Genomic DNA, 16609 nt, shown 5'->3' on the forward strand with positions numbered 1-16609 from the left:
AATTTGCATTAATGTTCTATTATTTATTGTTTTACTATATTCTTTTACTGAATACACAGCGCTCTGTTTAATCCCACGCTGCAGCTCTGAAACGTTAACCTCCATCCCAGTTCTTTAAAGTCCTCTCAGCGGTAGCAGGAACATGGTAATCGAAATTGTTTTGAAAACTGATAAGCTTTAATTGTTTTAAAAGACTTGCCAATACCCCGTTTAACACAACCAATAATGGCTGTGTGCTTATGAACCAGATAGGAAGTCAACATGTTTTTTGAAAGAAGAAAATTCTCAGAAAAAAATAACATACAAGAGTTTTACTTCATCATATAAACAGTTTAGCCATAAGTTGTAAACCATAAAAAAACAGAAAAAATATATACATGTAATTAAAATGTGTAGCTGTAATATGGTACATCTCTACAAAAGCTAATATTTACCAATATTCACTTTCTATGATTTAAATAGATTATATAAACTTCCAGATATTGCATTAGAAACTTCTTTTTTCCCCTCATTTAAAATAAGGGAGTGAGTAAATGGATAGCGTGTAGGAGAGCAGACTGATTGGCACTTGGATGCTGTCAGGTTTCAATAATGTCACCAGAGCATTCCTGCCAAAACACTTTCACAATGGTAAATACTGTAGAAAAAAGAATCTAGTTCTTCTTACAAATTGTTCTTATTTATAAAACATTATATAATATACTTGTTTATACTTGGACGTGACTTTTTTCTGAGATATTATATAATATATATATATATATATATATATATATATATATATATATATATATATATATATATCAAATATAAAATGTATTTTTTCTCTTCTAATTGCAGCTTCCGAACAGACCTTGCTTGTAGTTACAAAGTATTGTGTTTGGCACTTAACAGGAATCTGGAATCATCCCTGCAAAAACATGGATCCCAGCGACAACTGTGTGGGAGGCAACGGTAGAAATTTGGAAACCGAACCAGTCAAGGGGTACAAAAGCTACTGTACAGTCCTTGTTTCTTAATTCAGGGATTATTGAGTTTGTCAAGGGGCTGTGCGTTGAACCCAGTTGAATCAAAACAGTATAAATTGAAGAACAGAGTTAATAGTGAAAGTCAGTAATGTGTACCAGCGAGACTTTCAAACACTATTAATAATGTGAACCAAATCAGGTTTTTCAGGTAATGGACACCAGCATACTTAAGGTGTACAATACATGTAGATGCATGCACGCTTGGATGTAATTAGTATTCAGGTACTGGTCAGTCACAGTGCAGGTTTAGTAGGTGAAATTAAGTAGTTAACTAAGAGGACTTAGAGTCCAAGTGGGGGTTTAATTGATTTGGTTAAACAGCCAAACCAATTTAACCTAAAGCACCGAATCCTTTAATATGATATTATTATACCTCTAATGGCCCTCTTGCATACCCTGGTTTTATGAGATCCTCAGCCTACAACACTGCATAGCGCATACACTGCTCTCTCTGAGGCTTTGTGAGATTACTCAGGGTGCCTCTCAACGTCTTGTAGACTCTGTGCGTGGCCGTGTACAAGATGTTATAGCTGCAAGAGGCTTGCGAAATTGTACGGGTGACGATACAGCATGTGGCTTTGTATATGGTTCTTATCACTTCGGCAGGGCGTTCAGTTCTTTTTCCGAGCTGAAGCTGATTGAGGTCGTGTCCTTCCTGCTGTCCTTGGACATGCCCTCGGTGGGGGAGGACGACGTCGTGCCCTCCTCCCAGGTCCTCAGGGGGCAGATCCTGGCAGCCGCACCGTGGGCGTGTGTCGGCCGCCCGGCGGTCACCGTGAAGCAGCTGTCCGCTCCGGAGCTGCGCAGCGGTCGCACCTGCTTGCAGAAGGAGCCGCAGAGCAGGGCCAGGAACTCCCTGCGGACGCTGCGGTGCATGTAGCCGTAGATGTAGGGGTGGATACAGCACTGGAAAAAGAACAAGACGAGGGCCAGGGAGACGATCCAGGGTGGGACGGGGGCGCTAGGGCTGATGGAGAGCATGCCGAGGACGCTGTAAGGGCCCATGCTGAAGATGTAAGAAGACATGATGACAAAGACCACTTTGGCTGCTTTGCAGTGATAATGGAAGCGTCTGTGGCGCGCCCTGATGGGGTAGACAGAGCCCTCCGGGGGTGGCTGCTGCTGCTGCTGCTGCTGCTGCTGTTGCTCTTGGCACTGCTGGTTATCAGCAGTACTGTGGTTGTGCTTGGTAGCTTGCACTGGGTGAACTAGGTTGTTCTGCCTCCTGGCAGCTCTGAACACCATCCAGTAGCAGCCCAGCATGATGCAGACGGGCACCCAGAAGGAGAACATGGATACCAGGGCGGAGTAGGAGTAGCTGGCGGACCAGACGAGCGTGCAGGAGTGGTGGCGCCGGTCGAAGTCGATAGCCCCCCAGCCGTAGAGCGGCGGGCTGCTCTGCAGGACGCTCAGGACCCATGTGCAGGCGATCAGGTTGTTCCCCCGGCGAGGGGTCATCCTGGCCGGGTAGGAGAGCGGGTGGATGATGGCCAGGTACCTGTCGACAGACACCACAATGATGGTGTTGACCCCGGCGAAGGCGAACAAGTGCATAAGGACCACCAGAGCCTGACACAACCGGCGGTCCAGGGGCCACACATCTGGCACCGTGGCGACAATCGCAAAGGGCATCACCAGGATGGTCTGGAAGAGGTCTGCCATAAGCAGGTTGAGCACAAAGCGGTTGGCCACGTGCAGGAGCTGGGGCTTGCGCTGGAACACCAGCAGCACCACCACGTTCCCGAAAAGGGAGGTGCAGACAATAAGGGAGAGCAGGGCCATCTTCACCACGCTGTTCACCAACGAGGAGGACAGAGAGGCCGCGCCACCCGCATCCCAGCGGCCCGGAGTGGAATTGTAACCACGCGGGGGATCGAAAAAGCTGGGCATTGTATAGCTGAATAGTAAATAAATACAACGCATAGAATTACAAAGTAAATAAAAGCTAAATTACACAAATAAATATAAGTTTAGTAAATCCCACATTCAGTAAGGCGTGTGTTTTCTTTTTAAATCTTCATCCAGCAACCTGTCACAAAAGAAAGAAAAAAAGCCATAGGATTGTATAGGTGTGCAGTTAATGTGTGCAGTTGAAATAATATAAATACACTGAATCAATACACAGATGCACTTTTAACGCTATACATTCACTGTTATAGGACTATAGGCTACTGTATAACGTGAAACTGCAATACTGTATTCGGCAATAGATAGTCATTATTAAGGACAGGTGTTCAGAAAGCATGCACATCTGGATGTGTCGTTCTAGTCAACGCTGTGCGCCATCACTGAAACGAGCTCTCTTGTTATTGTCAGTGTGGGCTTTGATTTGGAACCTGTGTACAAGCCTGTGATGTGTGTGTGTGTGTGCTGACAGTAAATAATACACCATGCATATCGTTTTTTAAAAATGTATACATACTGTCAATATACATGGCTTTACACTGTATGCCATGCCGGACAACGCTGAATCACACACCCTTGTTTTATTAGGCTGTATCGTTTTATATAGACTCTGTACTATTAACGATTAACAGCATGGTGTTCCTTCCACATTTAGGATTGCATTAGGAAAATTACGTTTTAATTTACGGGGGTAAAAAAAAGCATAAGCATTATCAGGGATGGGGATATATACTGTAACCTGTCCATTTCCCAGATCGGATTAAACCAGCCACACATAGAAAAAAAAAACCCACACACACATGCATATTTGTAAGTAACTGTTAATAATGTCTTTTTACCTCCTGCCGGTGGATTTTCTTTTATGGGTGTCATCCTGCTTTGTTGTGAGTTTGATGCTGGTGATGCCGTGAACGAATCTCTTCACTTCCCCAAACCTCTGCACTCTCCCGCTGGCGGCGCGCTGCTATGGCTAGAACACACGGCTCCCATTTTAGTCGCCGGCGCTGGAGTGCTGCTCGTCAATATTAATCCCAATTACTGTCAGCATATTTACTAACAGTCAGAAGATGTTACTTCTTTTTTTTTTCTTTTTAGAGAGACAGCTTCAGGATACACCACACAGATGCGTAGGTTTTGGCTATCGTCTTAAAACGGCACGGTCTCTTCTCTGGGTGCTATCCCCCCTTCCAAATGGCTTAGGATATCTCTGGAGAACAGTAGCACCTGTGTCTTTAAACAACGGGAGTGTACCATCAGAGACCCAGAGGTTTATATGGGCTTGTTCCGGAGGATGCTATTTTAAGACACAGCACAAAAAGATCTATCTTTAAACCGAGGAATCCTTCATTCGCAACCCGTGTTTTCAAATTACATGAATAAATTGGAAACGACAAATGCAGTAAAATCAGATTGAGACTGCTGTTAGCGCATGTCGTGCCCGCACCCTGTTATAAATTACATGATGCTTAATTAGCCCTAATTATTGCTTACACGTAGCTATACACAGCACCGGAGACTTATTGTGCGCGGTGTATATAAATACTAGCCTTGTGGTTTCTGAGGAGTTTGCTAACACCTGCGTTTTTAAACCAGTTTGTAATCCTCGTGTCGAACTGCTGAGTTACTCGTGTCTGATTCGTGTGAACCGGCTGCTAATGTCCACGGGGCGCAGCAGTACACAGCACACTCCGCATAGCAATAAGGGATATATAATACACAGGCTGCTAGAAGAACAACTCCACAGGCTGCACACACACACGCAGTCGAGTGTGCTTCTAGGAATGCGCACACATCCTGTATTGGCCGGGGTCCTGTTACATGTACTCGTTTCTTATATATAATTTTACAGACAAACCAACAATCAAACACATACGCATAAGCAACCCCCTTCCCTCCCCAATAAATGCAACTAAGGCTTTTAATTGATACATTGTGCATGGCTCTGTGGGTCATTTTCACCAATACTGCGTTGTCGGTAGAGTTACAGACTCAGGATTCCTCTTATTATCACTCTAGACCAGGAGTCTCCAAGCCTGGTCCTGGACAGCCCCGATCCAAGAGGTTTTATATGAGTCTTTACATCATCACTGGCTAAAGATATGGAACACCTGTTCATCTGGACTAATTAAGCCAATAATTGGTTCAATTAAGTAACAGAGAGATTGGCTGAAATGAAAACCAGCAGCCACAGTAGCTCTTCCGGACCAGGCTTGGAGAGCCCTGATCTAGAGCAGCTGTCCCTGTGAATAATTTCATTGCCCCGATTAAAACCTGGTCCTGGTCCCACCCTATAGATTCCTAATTACTTACCATAGCCTTATTCTTCTGTAAAGATTGTGATGCTGTACATATTCCTACATGCATTTAACGGCATAGTACCTGAAACCACAGTACGGCGGAATCTGTAAATACAGGGCTATACCCAGAGGGGATATGCTTTCACGATTGACTGGTCTCTTCAGTTTATAATGTCTTGTTGCTCGCTTTCTGTGATGCGCTTACAGCAGCTGTGTGTTCTGAGCTACACTGGAAACGTGACCAGAGTCCAGGAGGAGCTTACTCCTGGTCTGCAGGGTCCGGAGCACTCCGGATCATTGTGCCACCATTGCCCTGAATTACTTCACCAATTCAGGTTGTTTTTCATTCAGTTATCTAACGATAGCTATAAAGCCTGGAGGATATGATATCATGGACCGGATTTGTGCACTCGTGTCCTGGTATTTGTTCCAACATTGTTCTAAATTGTTTAATTGACCAATGGTAAGCAGTTTGAGGATCTTTATCTCTGCAGTGACCAAACTTGAACACAAGAGGGAGACATAGCTCTTTGTAGTTTCTGGTCTCCCTACTGTTTCAGTGTTGCGCAGGGCTGAAAGATCTGTTTAAGACAGAGGTGGCCAACGTTAGACCTTCCACTCCTGGTCTTTGTTCCAACCCTGTTCTAAATTGTTTAATTGAACCAATCAAAACTCCATCCAGACCCTGAAGTACTTCATTATAGCACTGTACCTGGTAAACCTGGAGTGGAATCTCCCTCCAGGACTGGGATTGGACCCCCCAGGTTTAAGAGGACAACGGGAATCTCTTCCCTGCCCTAACAGACAGACAGGTGGTATAAGGAGCCCCTGTATTCTGGGTGGTATGACTCAGCGGATCTCTCCTAAGGAAGCATCTCTCAGTCAAGCTGCTCTGATGAAGAGACACAGGGAGAAGCGTGACACTTAATTAATCACGGCGAGGCGCACACCTGAATCACAGGACTGCTTATTTTCATTAGAGAACAGCACACTGTCCTGGCAGGGCTTAAGTCAACACCCCTGAATAGCTGAAGAAAGGGGGGGGGGAACTATGCCAAACACAGTGGTGTCTGGAACCTGATGGGATGCACATGTTTATTCTTTCTCGGAAAGGCACCAGCTTTACAGACAGAGCTAGCATTAACACGTTTATATTATCTAGTAAAGCATAAAGCACAGCGAAGTTACGTGAGGGTGGTAAGATCATTTTTTAAATTACGGCCGTAAATGATGTGCACTTTTGGACATCTCTGTTATTATTGCATGGTATACTATGACATGCTTAAACGATATCCCAGTTCGGGCTCTGGGTGCACAAATAGAGTCTAAGAGGATGAGCTGAATATAGCTGTATAAAGCTGAAAAGCATTTTACAATAATCTGCTTCTTTAGACTATATAGGGTTTGCGTCCAGAATTAAAATCTGATTAAACACGTTCTTTTATTTTAAATTGAACCCGAAAGCACTAAAGAAATGCAACAAAACAATCAAAAGCTTTATAGATGAGCCCTCTTATATAAAAACATACATTGCAAAAGCAATCTATAGATTTTTGGACAGTGTTTTATTGAAAAGATTGAAATGTTATTTGAAGGGAATTTGTTTTATAAGAAGTGAGTGTGTGAGGCGAGGCCCCTCAGATCTCCTGCTATACGATGTAATGCGGATTAGCAGGGCAGTCAAGCCTGTGATGACAGCCAGGAAATCTCCAAGAGTAGGTATTCACGTTTGCGTGGCTTGCTTACACATTGTCTTGCTGCACAAGAAACACATTTTTGTTTTCCTTGACACTAATGAGAGGAACAAACTGCAATTAGCGCAGCCTGTTTAAGGGAAGACAGCCCCTAATTAGCCCTCAACATCAGATTCAGATTGTGGGGGCCGAGACAAGCGGTACGGCACAGCTCAGGAAAGGGGACCGTGGGGATGCTCAGGAAGACGACAGGTTTTCAAAGAGGGCGTACCGCTGCTGCCGCGCTCATTGGCAAGGACACTCACTTGACCTCTAATGGCAAACGGGGTGTTCATTTTACTTTGTCACCTCTTAATTGCTTCCCTTATTATACTTTTCAACCAGTTAATTGCTGCACCGGATAAAGAGAGCGCTTTTTAGGGGGAAAGGAATTGTCGCAGCGTGAGAGGAGAGAGCCAGGGAAGGAGAGGAAGATATGTATAGTTAATGTGTGTGTGTTTGTGTGAGAGAGACACTGTGTGTGTGTGCGTGCGTGTGTGTGAGACACTGTGTGGGAGGGGGTGCATAGGAGAGCATAGATGGGTATGCTTGTACTTCACCATCCTACAGAAAAGCTGAAAACCCATACCATTTGGTTGTCATGATATTACCAGAGGAAAACCATGAACAGACCATGGCAAGAATGTTTTCTGTACTGGCATGGTACAATAATACTGCACTGAATTATAACTGTGCCACTGTGGTATAATTGTAAAAGTACAGAAGACTCCTTGTGCCATTGCATTGCCCCTGTAGTGCCACTGTCTGTGTGTTTTGCCACTGAAGACAAGTCTGTAGGGCCACTATAATTGTAATTGAATCCAGGGCTGAGTTTCAACAGAGAGAACACTACAGTATGGGTGTCCAAACGCAAGGCATGAAAACTGTTCAATTATTTTGGTGTAACGTGTAAGAAACAATTGAGCTGAATTTCAACCCCTTTTTTTCATTCATTGGGGCACAATCAACATTTTGCATACTGATAACTGAGGGCTGTATTCATGAAGCATTACCCTGCCTGTAAATGCATGAAGGAATTGCGCTGGAGTTCATTCTGCTTGGGCCAACTCCTTGATGAGGGTCCCCTGGTCTGTGCTGCAGCCAGACCCCAGTCATCCTCAGGAGAGCTGTGGGACTGCATGGGATTCAGCAGCCCTTTGGAGAAGCAGACAGCCATCACTGGTTAACCAGGGCAGGGATCAAACCCTTGACCTGACCAGATACCATAATGCCTGAGCTATCCATCACTATCAGAGTCCAGCCTGTTGACAAGTGTTGTTGTTACAGGAGCAAAGTTTTGAGTTTGAAAGAGTGGATCTATTTTCTTAAAGGATAAAGCCGAGATTTTTTTCCTTTTGCTTTCTTTTTTTTTTTTTTTAACACACCGATGCTTGTCTTGAAAAGGGCCCTTCTCCTGCTTGCACAATAGCGTTGGTTTCAGATCCCCAAACAATCTTTAAGTAATTACTTCTGTTTTTCCTTTGGCTGCGGTGATGGTTATTTCTGCTACACTTGGCACCCATTGTCACTGTCCGTGCTTAACATTCATAGAAGTGGTCTGGGCTGACAAAGGAGAGAAGTGCCCGATTGATGATCGCACTCAATCAGGAACAGAGAATTTAAAAGTGCTTGTATAGCCCCTTTCAAGAGATTAACTTGGTGTACGGACTACCTGCCACAGACACATTCGCTGCATTCATGGATGCCACACAAAGACTTTTTAGTTGAAGTACAGCTGCATGAAAGCCACAGCTGAATAGGATAATGGACACAAAAGACAACAAACTTCAAGTGTAGAAAAATAAAGTGTCTTCTTAGATGTAAACCCCATTCAGGGGAGAATGATTCCCCCCATCGACCTCTCACTGAGTATCCTTAGAGCAGCTACTGAGCACCGTTGCCTCATTCATTTCAGACAGACAGAGAGCATGACAGGCAGCGCAGAGCAGGCACTAGAATAGAACAAAGTGCGCTTTAATTAAATCTTTCTAGCTGACAAACTTTCCTGAAAATACGCATCATAAGACCAAATCAAACAGCTGCCTCTGGCATGCTAGGTGGCCTCACTTATTTGCAAAACATGCTTTGGGCTTCTTGTTGTGTCTGCTGCAGGAACAGCAAACAGGAGCTGAAACTATCAGACAAGCAAACCTTTCAAAATGCTCCGTCTGCCATTCATAGTGTCCCTGGCCGGGTCTGCAGACTCACCTACCCACCTTGCACACAGCGCTGGGCATGGTGCCAGTGTGTTAACTGGTTGGAATCTTCCACAGGCAAGCTGTGAGCAAACGATATTGTCGATCTGCATTAAATCAAGGAGCAAAAGCATGACAAACACAGTAATCATTAACCACAAAAATGAAGGCTGCAAAAAAAATCTAATTGAAAAAAAATAGTTTCCTAATGATAGAAGTTGTCTGTCATAAATCAGAGGTGTGGACAGACATTTTTAATGACCATGGCAATAGGTCGCAATACAGCCAGAGAGATTCACAGCTCAAACCATTACAACCAAGCCACACAGCCCCTCAGCTTAAACCACTAGGCAACATTAACTCCCAGTCCAGTCCATGCCACACTGCCTCCCTTCCAGCCCCTCTGCTTTAACCGTTTGGCCACACTTCCTCCAAGGTACAGACCTGCAACCACAAGACCAGAGTGTCTACCAAGATTTAAAAAATAATAATTAAAACACAAAGAAAGCCCGGTTGAATTGCCCAGCCCCATTAGACGCACTCGTAGAGAGGGGATGAGCTGTTGGCCCCCCTTTAATTCCCATCAAAGGCTGACAACCCATCACTCCCAATTAACTTGTCTCTCTTGTCCCGAGCTTGCAAACTGTTGCTGCACTTGAACTTGGGTGCAAACCAGATAAAGGAGAGGGGTCACCCATTGAGCAGGTGGCCACATGCTACCCTGAGCACGAGCAAAGAGAGCGGGGCAATTTCCTGTGAGCCCCAGCCTCTTCCCCAGGCTGCCTGAGCTCTGCGTGAGTGGTTAGCGGTGCAGGAAGAGGGGATGCTGGCTCTCAGTGGGGTCCCTATTGCTGCAGCCGCCCCCTATTTATCTCCGCCTTTGTGTCCACGGCACACACCTGCCTTTTAGTCTTTAGGAAGATTAGTTATCTGCACAGCCCAGCTGAGGCGTCACATATTGCTTTGTGTGTGTGTGTGTGTGTGTGTGTGTGTGTCTGCATTGCGGTCTGTCTGTGTATGTTTAGACGTACAAGGAAGTATTTTCATATTAACTCCTATTTTTTGAAAATACAAAAGCTAGTGGTACTTAAATTTAAAACCAAAACACAACAACACCACCAACATGAGATTGCGTAAGATGCCTTTAGTTGAATGACAGGGTCGTTTGGTTCTAGTTTTGTTAATGTTAAAGTGAAAATGTCTCCTTTCAAAAGACAGGAGTTAATTAAAGCCGTCGCTATACAGAGAATCCAAGAACAGCAAGCAGCTCTCTGTTCAGGGAGAATCCCTGCTCATAGTTCTAACATCAGGAGCTCTGATCTGACCCAGTCTGTCCTGCTCATCTGATCAGATCTGACCGGATCACTATCGGAGGTCTGAGCTGAGGACCACAGCACCCTGGGACGTGGGTTCAAGAGCAGCAGGCGAGGGATCACACTTAGTGTCCGGTCAGGATGAATAACTGGGGAAGCAAACCTCTTCAAATGGAAAGGACTGCTGTTGAGTGATATTTTGATTGCAAACAGCAATGCTTTTGCACATAATGAAAGTATTGTAAAGCACAGGGAATCAAGGCAAAGCAAATGTTAAATTCCTGCTGCAAGACAAACGAGTGACTGATATCTTAGGAACCCTTACAATTTGCAGAAAAAGTTGTAACACATTTTTTTTTTTGGTGTATTGTTAAATTGAGGTGGCCAAACAATCAATTCACCTCAATGTATGATAAACAGCTTTGGAGGAAAAGTACAAGTTTATGTCATTCTTTAGGGCTTTATGTTGAGCTGCAGTAACAGCCCTGTGTTGAAAAAAAAAAAAAAAAAAAAGTGTTGCAGTTCTTCTAGCTGCCAGCAGATGTCAGACTGCACTGTCTTTTTACAGGCTGGAGACTGTGCTGCCCTGTAACGGAGCGACAGCTTCCCCAGGAAGCTAGGGTGACATTTGCTTCACTTAATGACACTCACTAATTAATCATTAGTGATCCCAGAGGTATGCCAGGTAGAGAAGCTTTGCTGTGCCTTTTCCCAGCAGGGGCGCTCAGCCATGGCACAGTTATGTACACACATTTCAGACTGTCTGATATCAGACTGACATGTCTTAATGTGCTGAGGGTTTTTTTTTTTTTTGTTTCTCTTAACCCTCCTCAATAAACCAAGTTGCGTCGTCAACTCTAAGCAACTCAGAGTTTGTCACAACAACTTACAAATGTTACCAAATATGAAGCATGAAGCAGAAGAGGAATGCGGATTGAGGGAATGGAGAGCATTTACAGTGTGGGATTCTTTCTTCTTCTTCTTTAGAACATCTGGCCGTGGGGTGCGAATGTAAGCTGGAAATGAGTTATATTCGTATGGTCCTGCCAAAACTTAGAGAGTGTCAGGGTAGAGAGAAGGAATATCACAATTAATCACAACCTGCCTCAGACGCCAACTAGCAGCCTGCTTAAATCCAGGCTGAACACCTGTCCAGTGTCCATAATGAAATCCGAGTTCTTTCAAATCAATTCCAATTGCAATTCCTTTATAAAATCAAACCTTAATTCTCTTTCCCCATTACTCAATTCCAACACATCGTTGATCAAAATTGCAATTAGCAGTATTGGAATTGGGATTGGCAAATGATTTTAAAAAAGGAATTGGAATTGGAATTGGAATTGGAATTGGAGTTCGAATTGGAATTGAGAATTGGAATTCAAATTGGAATTCGAATTAAGAATTGATTTAAAAAAGGAATTAGAATTGGAATTGGAATTCGAATTAGGAATTGATTTTAAAAAGGAATTAGAATGGACTTGAGCACTGTATCCAGGGGACAGGGAGAGGGACAGAGCATACCACTGCACTGTAGATCAGGAGTGGTATAAATAGAGGAGAATCCGTGGGGGTGTGTGGGGGAGGACGGAGTTTAAGAAGCATACCCCACCAGTGGAGGGTGACCCCACGACCTCCCAGCATGCCCAGGTTGACCTCCATTGGTCAGATACTTTTCATAATCCACCACACCCTATGGTTCCTGCTATATTGTGCTCAGGAGCCCCTTCATGTTGTTCTCTCTTGGCAGCTCTGCAGAGTGCCCCTCTGCTGCCATCCGGTGCTTCAGGGGGAGAACAACAGCAGTCCGTTTGTTTGATTATTACCACAAGCACTTTATCAGGCCAGTTTCACTGGTCCCTTTGGTTTGCAGGGACTCCAATATATCAGAATACAAAGGAAAGCAAAATACCTGCTAGGCTGTTATCCCCAGAAATGCATGGAGTCTGCTTATATGTCAGAGTGCACAGTTTCAATGTGTGTGTAACACACAAAGCACAGTGCCACCTTGTTTGTGGAGTAGTTTTAGTTGGCCACTCATTTAAACAGGGTAAATGAAATCTGACAGTTCTGCAGGTGTAGCGTTAAAGTGCAACAGCAGCTGTGGACAGTCATGAAGTAAAAGAGCCATGCTGCCTAGCACACAATCCAGGAGCTGCTTCAGACACTCTCCTGGCATGCAGCCTAGCACACAATCCAGGAGCTGCTTCAAACACTCTCCTGGCAATGCAGCCTAGCACACAAACTAGGAGCTGCTTCAAACACTCTCCTGGCACTGCAGCCTAGCACTCAATCCAGGAGCTGCTTCAAACACTCTCCTGGCAATGCAGCCTAGCACACAATCCAGGAGCTGCTTCAAACACTCTCCTGGCAATGCAGCCTAGCACACAATCCAGGAGCTGCTTCAAACACTCTCCTGGCAATGCAGCCTAGCACACAATCCAGGAGCTGCTTCAAACACTCTCCTGGCAATGCAGCCTAGCACACAATCCAGGAGCTGCTTCAAACACTCTCCTGGCAATGCAGCCTAGCACACAATCCAGGAGCTGCTTCAAACACTCTCCTGGCAATGCAGCCTAGCACACAAACCAGGAGCTGCTTCAAACACTCTCCTGGCAATGCAGCCTAGCACACAATCCAGGAGCTGCTTCAAACACTCTCCTGGCAATGCAGCCTAGCACACAATCCAGGAGCTGCTTCAAACACTCTCCTGGCAATGCAGCCTAGCACACAATCCAGGAGCTGCTTCAAACACTCTCCTGGCAATGCAGCCTAGCACACAATCCAGGAGCTGCTTCAAACACTCTCCTGGCAATGCAGCCTAGCACACAATCCAGGAGCTGCTTCAAACACTCTCCTGGCAATGCAGCCTAGCACACAATCCAGGAGCTGCTTCAAACACTCTCCTGGCAATGCAGCCTAGCACACAATCCAGGAGCTGCTTCAAACACTCTCCTGGCAATGCAGCCTAGCACACAATCCAGGAGCTGCTTCAAACACTCTCCTGGCAATGCAGCCTAGCACACAATCCAGGAGCTGCTTCAAACACTCTCCTGGCAATGCAGCCTAGCACACAATCCAGGAGCTGCTTCAAACACTCTCCTGGCAATGCAGCCTAGCACACAATCCAGGAGCTGCTTCAAACACTCTCCTGGCAATGCAGCCTAGCACACAATCCAGGAGCTGCTTCAAACACTCTCCTGGCAATGCAGCCTAGCACACAATCCAGGAGCTGCTTCAAACACTCTCCTGGCAATGCAGCCTAGCACACAATCCAGGAGCTGCTTCAAACACTCTCCTGGCAATGCAGCCTAGCACACAATCCAGGAGCTGCTTCAAACACTCTCCTGGCAATGCAGCCTAGCACACAATCCAGGAGCTGCTTCAAACACTCTCCTGGCAATGCAGCCTAGCACACAATCCAGGAGCTGCTTCAAACACTCTCCTGGCAATGCAGCCTAGCACACAATCCAGGAGCTGCTTCAAACACTCTCCTGGCAATGCAGCCTAGCACACAATCCAGGAGCTGCTTCAAACACTCTCCTGGCAATGCAGCCTAGCACTCAATCCAGGAGCTGCTTCAAACACTCTCCTGGCAATGCTGCCTAGCACACAATCCAGGAGCTGCTTCAAACACTGCTGTGTCTCCCACTAAAAAGATGAAGCTCGGAGACAAGTGGACTCGACACAGAGATAAAAAATTCTGTTTTAAGGGTCCGGTTTGATTTGTATGCACGAGATGGAGAAGCACAACTTCATCTCTATGTTTCTCATCCTCAAACCCGCTCACTTCTTCTGTCAACAGCCGTTTAATACTTCAAACAAGAGCTGCATGGAAAAGGATTCATCTGCAAAAGGAACCGTCCGTTTCTCTTAAAGCAAATGAAATTAAAAGTTCACCTCTAATCTGATTTGCAAACCTCTCAAGAGGTATAAATACTGACCAGTATTTTACACAGTCCCTGGTTTTCCTTGGCATTCACCCTTTCCAGAACTGGCCAGGATCAACCATGCCTAGCGTCCAAGAGCTGGTCAGAGTCCAAGGTCCCTGAACTTCAGATCCTCCACGCTGGTGTGGGGTCAGTATTTTGAGTCCCTAACTAAACTCTCCTTAAAACTCCTTGAAGTGCGAAAAGGGCACAACACTTCAAATGTAATGCTGTACAATGCCCTGCTATTAAATTAAAAGAAAATCTACATAATCTCATGACATATTTTCAACCTATTTTGTATTCATCATGAACAAGCCTATTAAAAATGACCCCTGAGCTCAGTAAAGACCTTGATTTATTTTCCATGGCAATGCCACCGGCCCAACCCCTCTCTCTCTCTCCGCTCTCTCTCCTCTCTCTGTACCCACCTAGGTGGGCATGGCTTTTGAAAAGAAAAAAAGCTGACCTTTCACAGACTGGTAGCTGAGACTCCCCCCCCCCTTTCTTCCCATGTCAAAACAGATGGCGTTTTATGCTGAACACAATCAGTACTATTCATTGTCAGTGCTGGCTAACCTTTCCCACCTGCGGAAAACCTAATCAGAGTCTAATGAACACGTTGGGAGCTGTCTGGACCAGATTTTATCCCAGTAGGAGCTTCCCCACAGGTACCCAGCGACAGCAAGCCTTTCCACTCCTGCTTAATTAAATCAAGATTTCTCCCTGCCTCACTCAGCATTCCTCCAGAAAGGAGATGTTCCAGCAGCAGGGCTGTACGTTACACAATGCTTCGACCGGCTATTCGCAGCGTTTAGTTTTGTCTTCCATTGATTTTGCACACAACAGATATTAAAAACAAACTTCTGAAAACATTTTCAACATAGTGGCCGACATTTCAAATAAAATACTGGGCTCTGTTCGCAAAGCTGTTTTAAATAATGTAACTGTTTCATGGATGGTTTGTTAGTTTATTTTTATCACTTAAGATTCCCTGTGTTGTGTCCAGCAGAGGAGTCTTTCTTTTCCTAAAAGGAGTTGAAGGGGTCCTGAACCCAGTAAAAGCACGCCACAGCCCAACAAGACAAGCTGGATTTATGGACGGCATCAATCAAGCTGGGTTGAGTGTCCCTGTTAAAATGTTGCCGTCACTGAGGATGGAGACACACTGAGACAAACGGTGTGGCCCTACTGAGAAGGTAATGGAATGACACCTCCAGGCACTCAGCTCCCCTGCAAGCCCACCTCTCACAGCCTGGAACCTTTACCTGCTGCTTTTTTTTGGACATGTGTTTCCACAAAGTCACTTTACAGCCACTGAACACATTACCCGAACACAAGCGTGTGTCTGTTTATGTGCTGCACAAGTGAGGACTGTCTTAAGACACCGTGTCTGATTACACAGCCAAAGAAGGGACTTAAATGACAGTCACACTGCGGTTACCATCTACTGTGCTGCACATACTTGTGCTGCAAGAGCAGCTAATGATTAAAGTAACAAAGGTGTGTAGCTCCAGTGTCCTCATTATACCTGCATTTCCCCAATGCACAAAGCACCACAACAGGCACTTAATAGCAGAAGCACACTTGTAAATATAAGGTATGTTCCAGCTGCATGTAAGCTGCTTGCTTAGATTCACTTCTGTATAGAAACCGGAGGCTGTCTTGGTTCAAAAACAGTAACTTTTAATAATTTGGGACAATAACGTAACATATCTGTCACACTGTTCTGTCTGCCCTCTCCCCCTCTCCCCCTCCAGCTCCCTTTCTCTACAGCGTGGCTCTCAAGGGTCACTGCATAACCCTCTTATTGAGATAGTGCAGGCAGCGTAATGCAATGCTACCTAATTCAGTAACGCTTTCATAACACTGTTACAATATAGACAAATAGAGAAACATTTCTTATGTGCACACAAATGCAGAGGGCCCGCTTTTCAAGCAAATGCGAAGGTGTGTTTTTTCTTTCTTTCAGAGAGAAACTGCAATATTGCGAATAGCAAATGTAAAAAAAGCTGGTAACTTTCTTGCTAGTTTAGTGCTGCGGGCCTGCTGATCCTTTTAATCCTCTCTGAAAATGTGCTTCAACACAGGGCCGCCCCAAAAAAAGGCAATTAAAATTGAAATGGTTTGCAACAGCTGGAGAACAAGAGTTTACCTGCTGAGCTCACAGCCTCCCTGCCCCCCGGGCAACTGGCTCAATCAATCAGTCAGTCAG

At 45.1% G+C, this 16609-nt stretch overlaps 1 protein-coding gene across 1 annotated transcript; it reads right to left on the reverse strand.

Moving 5' to 3' along the window:
* Nucleotides 1-840: 840 nt before the first annotated feature.
* On the reverse strand, nucleotides 841-4458 carry LOC121295386 (probable G-protein coupled receptor 101). Its single transcript, XM_041219938.1, has 2 exons — nucleotides 3770-4458; nucleotides 841-3054 (listed from the first exon to the last, which is right to left on the reverse strand). Exon 2 carries the CDS (start codon nucleotides 2946-2948, stop codon nucleotides 1620-1622), a length of 1329 nt encoding a protein of 442 aa, XP_041075872.1. The 5' UTR covers nucleotides 2949-3054; nucleotides 3770-4458; the 3' UTR covers nucleotides 841-1619.
* Nucleotides 4459-16609: the final 12151 nt, after the last annotated feature.

This window comes from Polyodon spathula, chromosome 20 (assembly GCF_017654505.1).
Source record: "Polyodon spathula isolate WHYD16114869_AA chromosome 20, ASM1765450v1, whole genome shotgun sequence".
In the NCBI taxonomy this organism is placed as follows: domain Eukaryota; kingdom Metazoa; phylum Chordata; class Actinopteri; order Acipenseriformes; family Polyodontidae; genus Polyodon; species Polyodon spathula.

What these genes read in the sequence shown, in the direction of transcription:
- LOC121295386 (XM_041219938.1), bottom strand. Translation starts at nt 2,948, where the DNA reads ATGCGTTGTATTTATTTACTATTCAGCTATACAATGCCCAGCTTTTTC.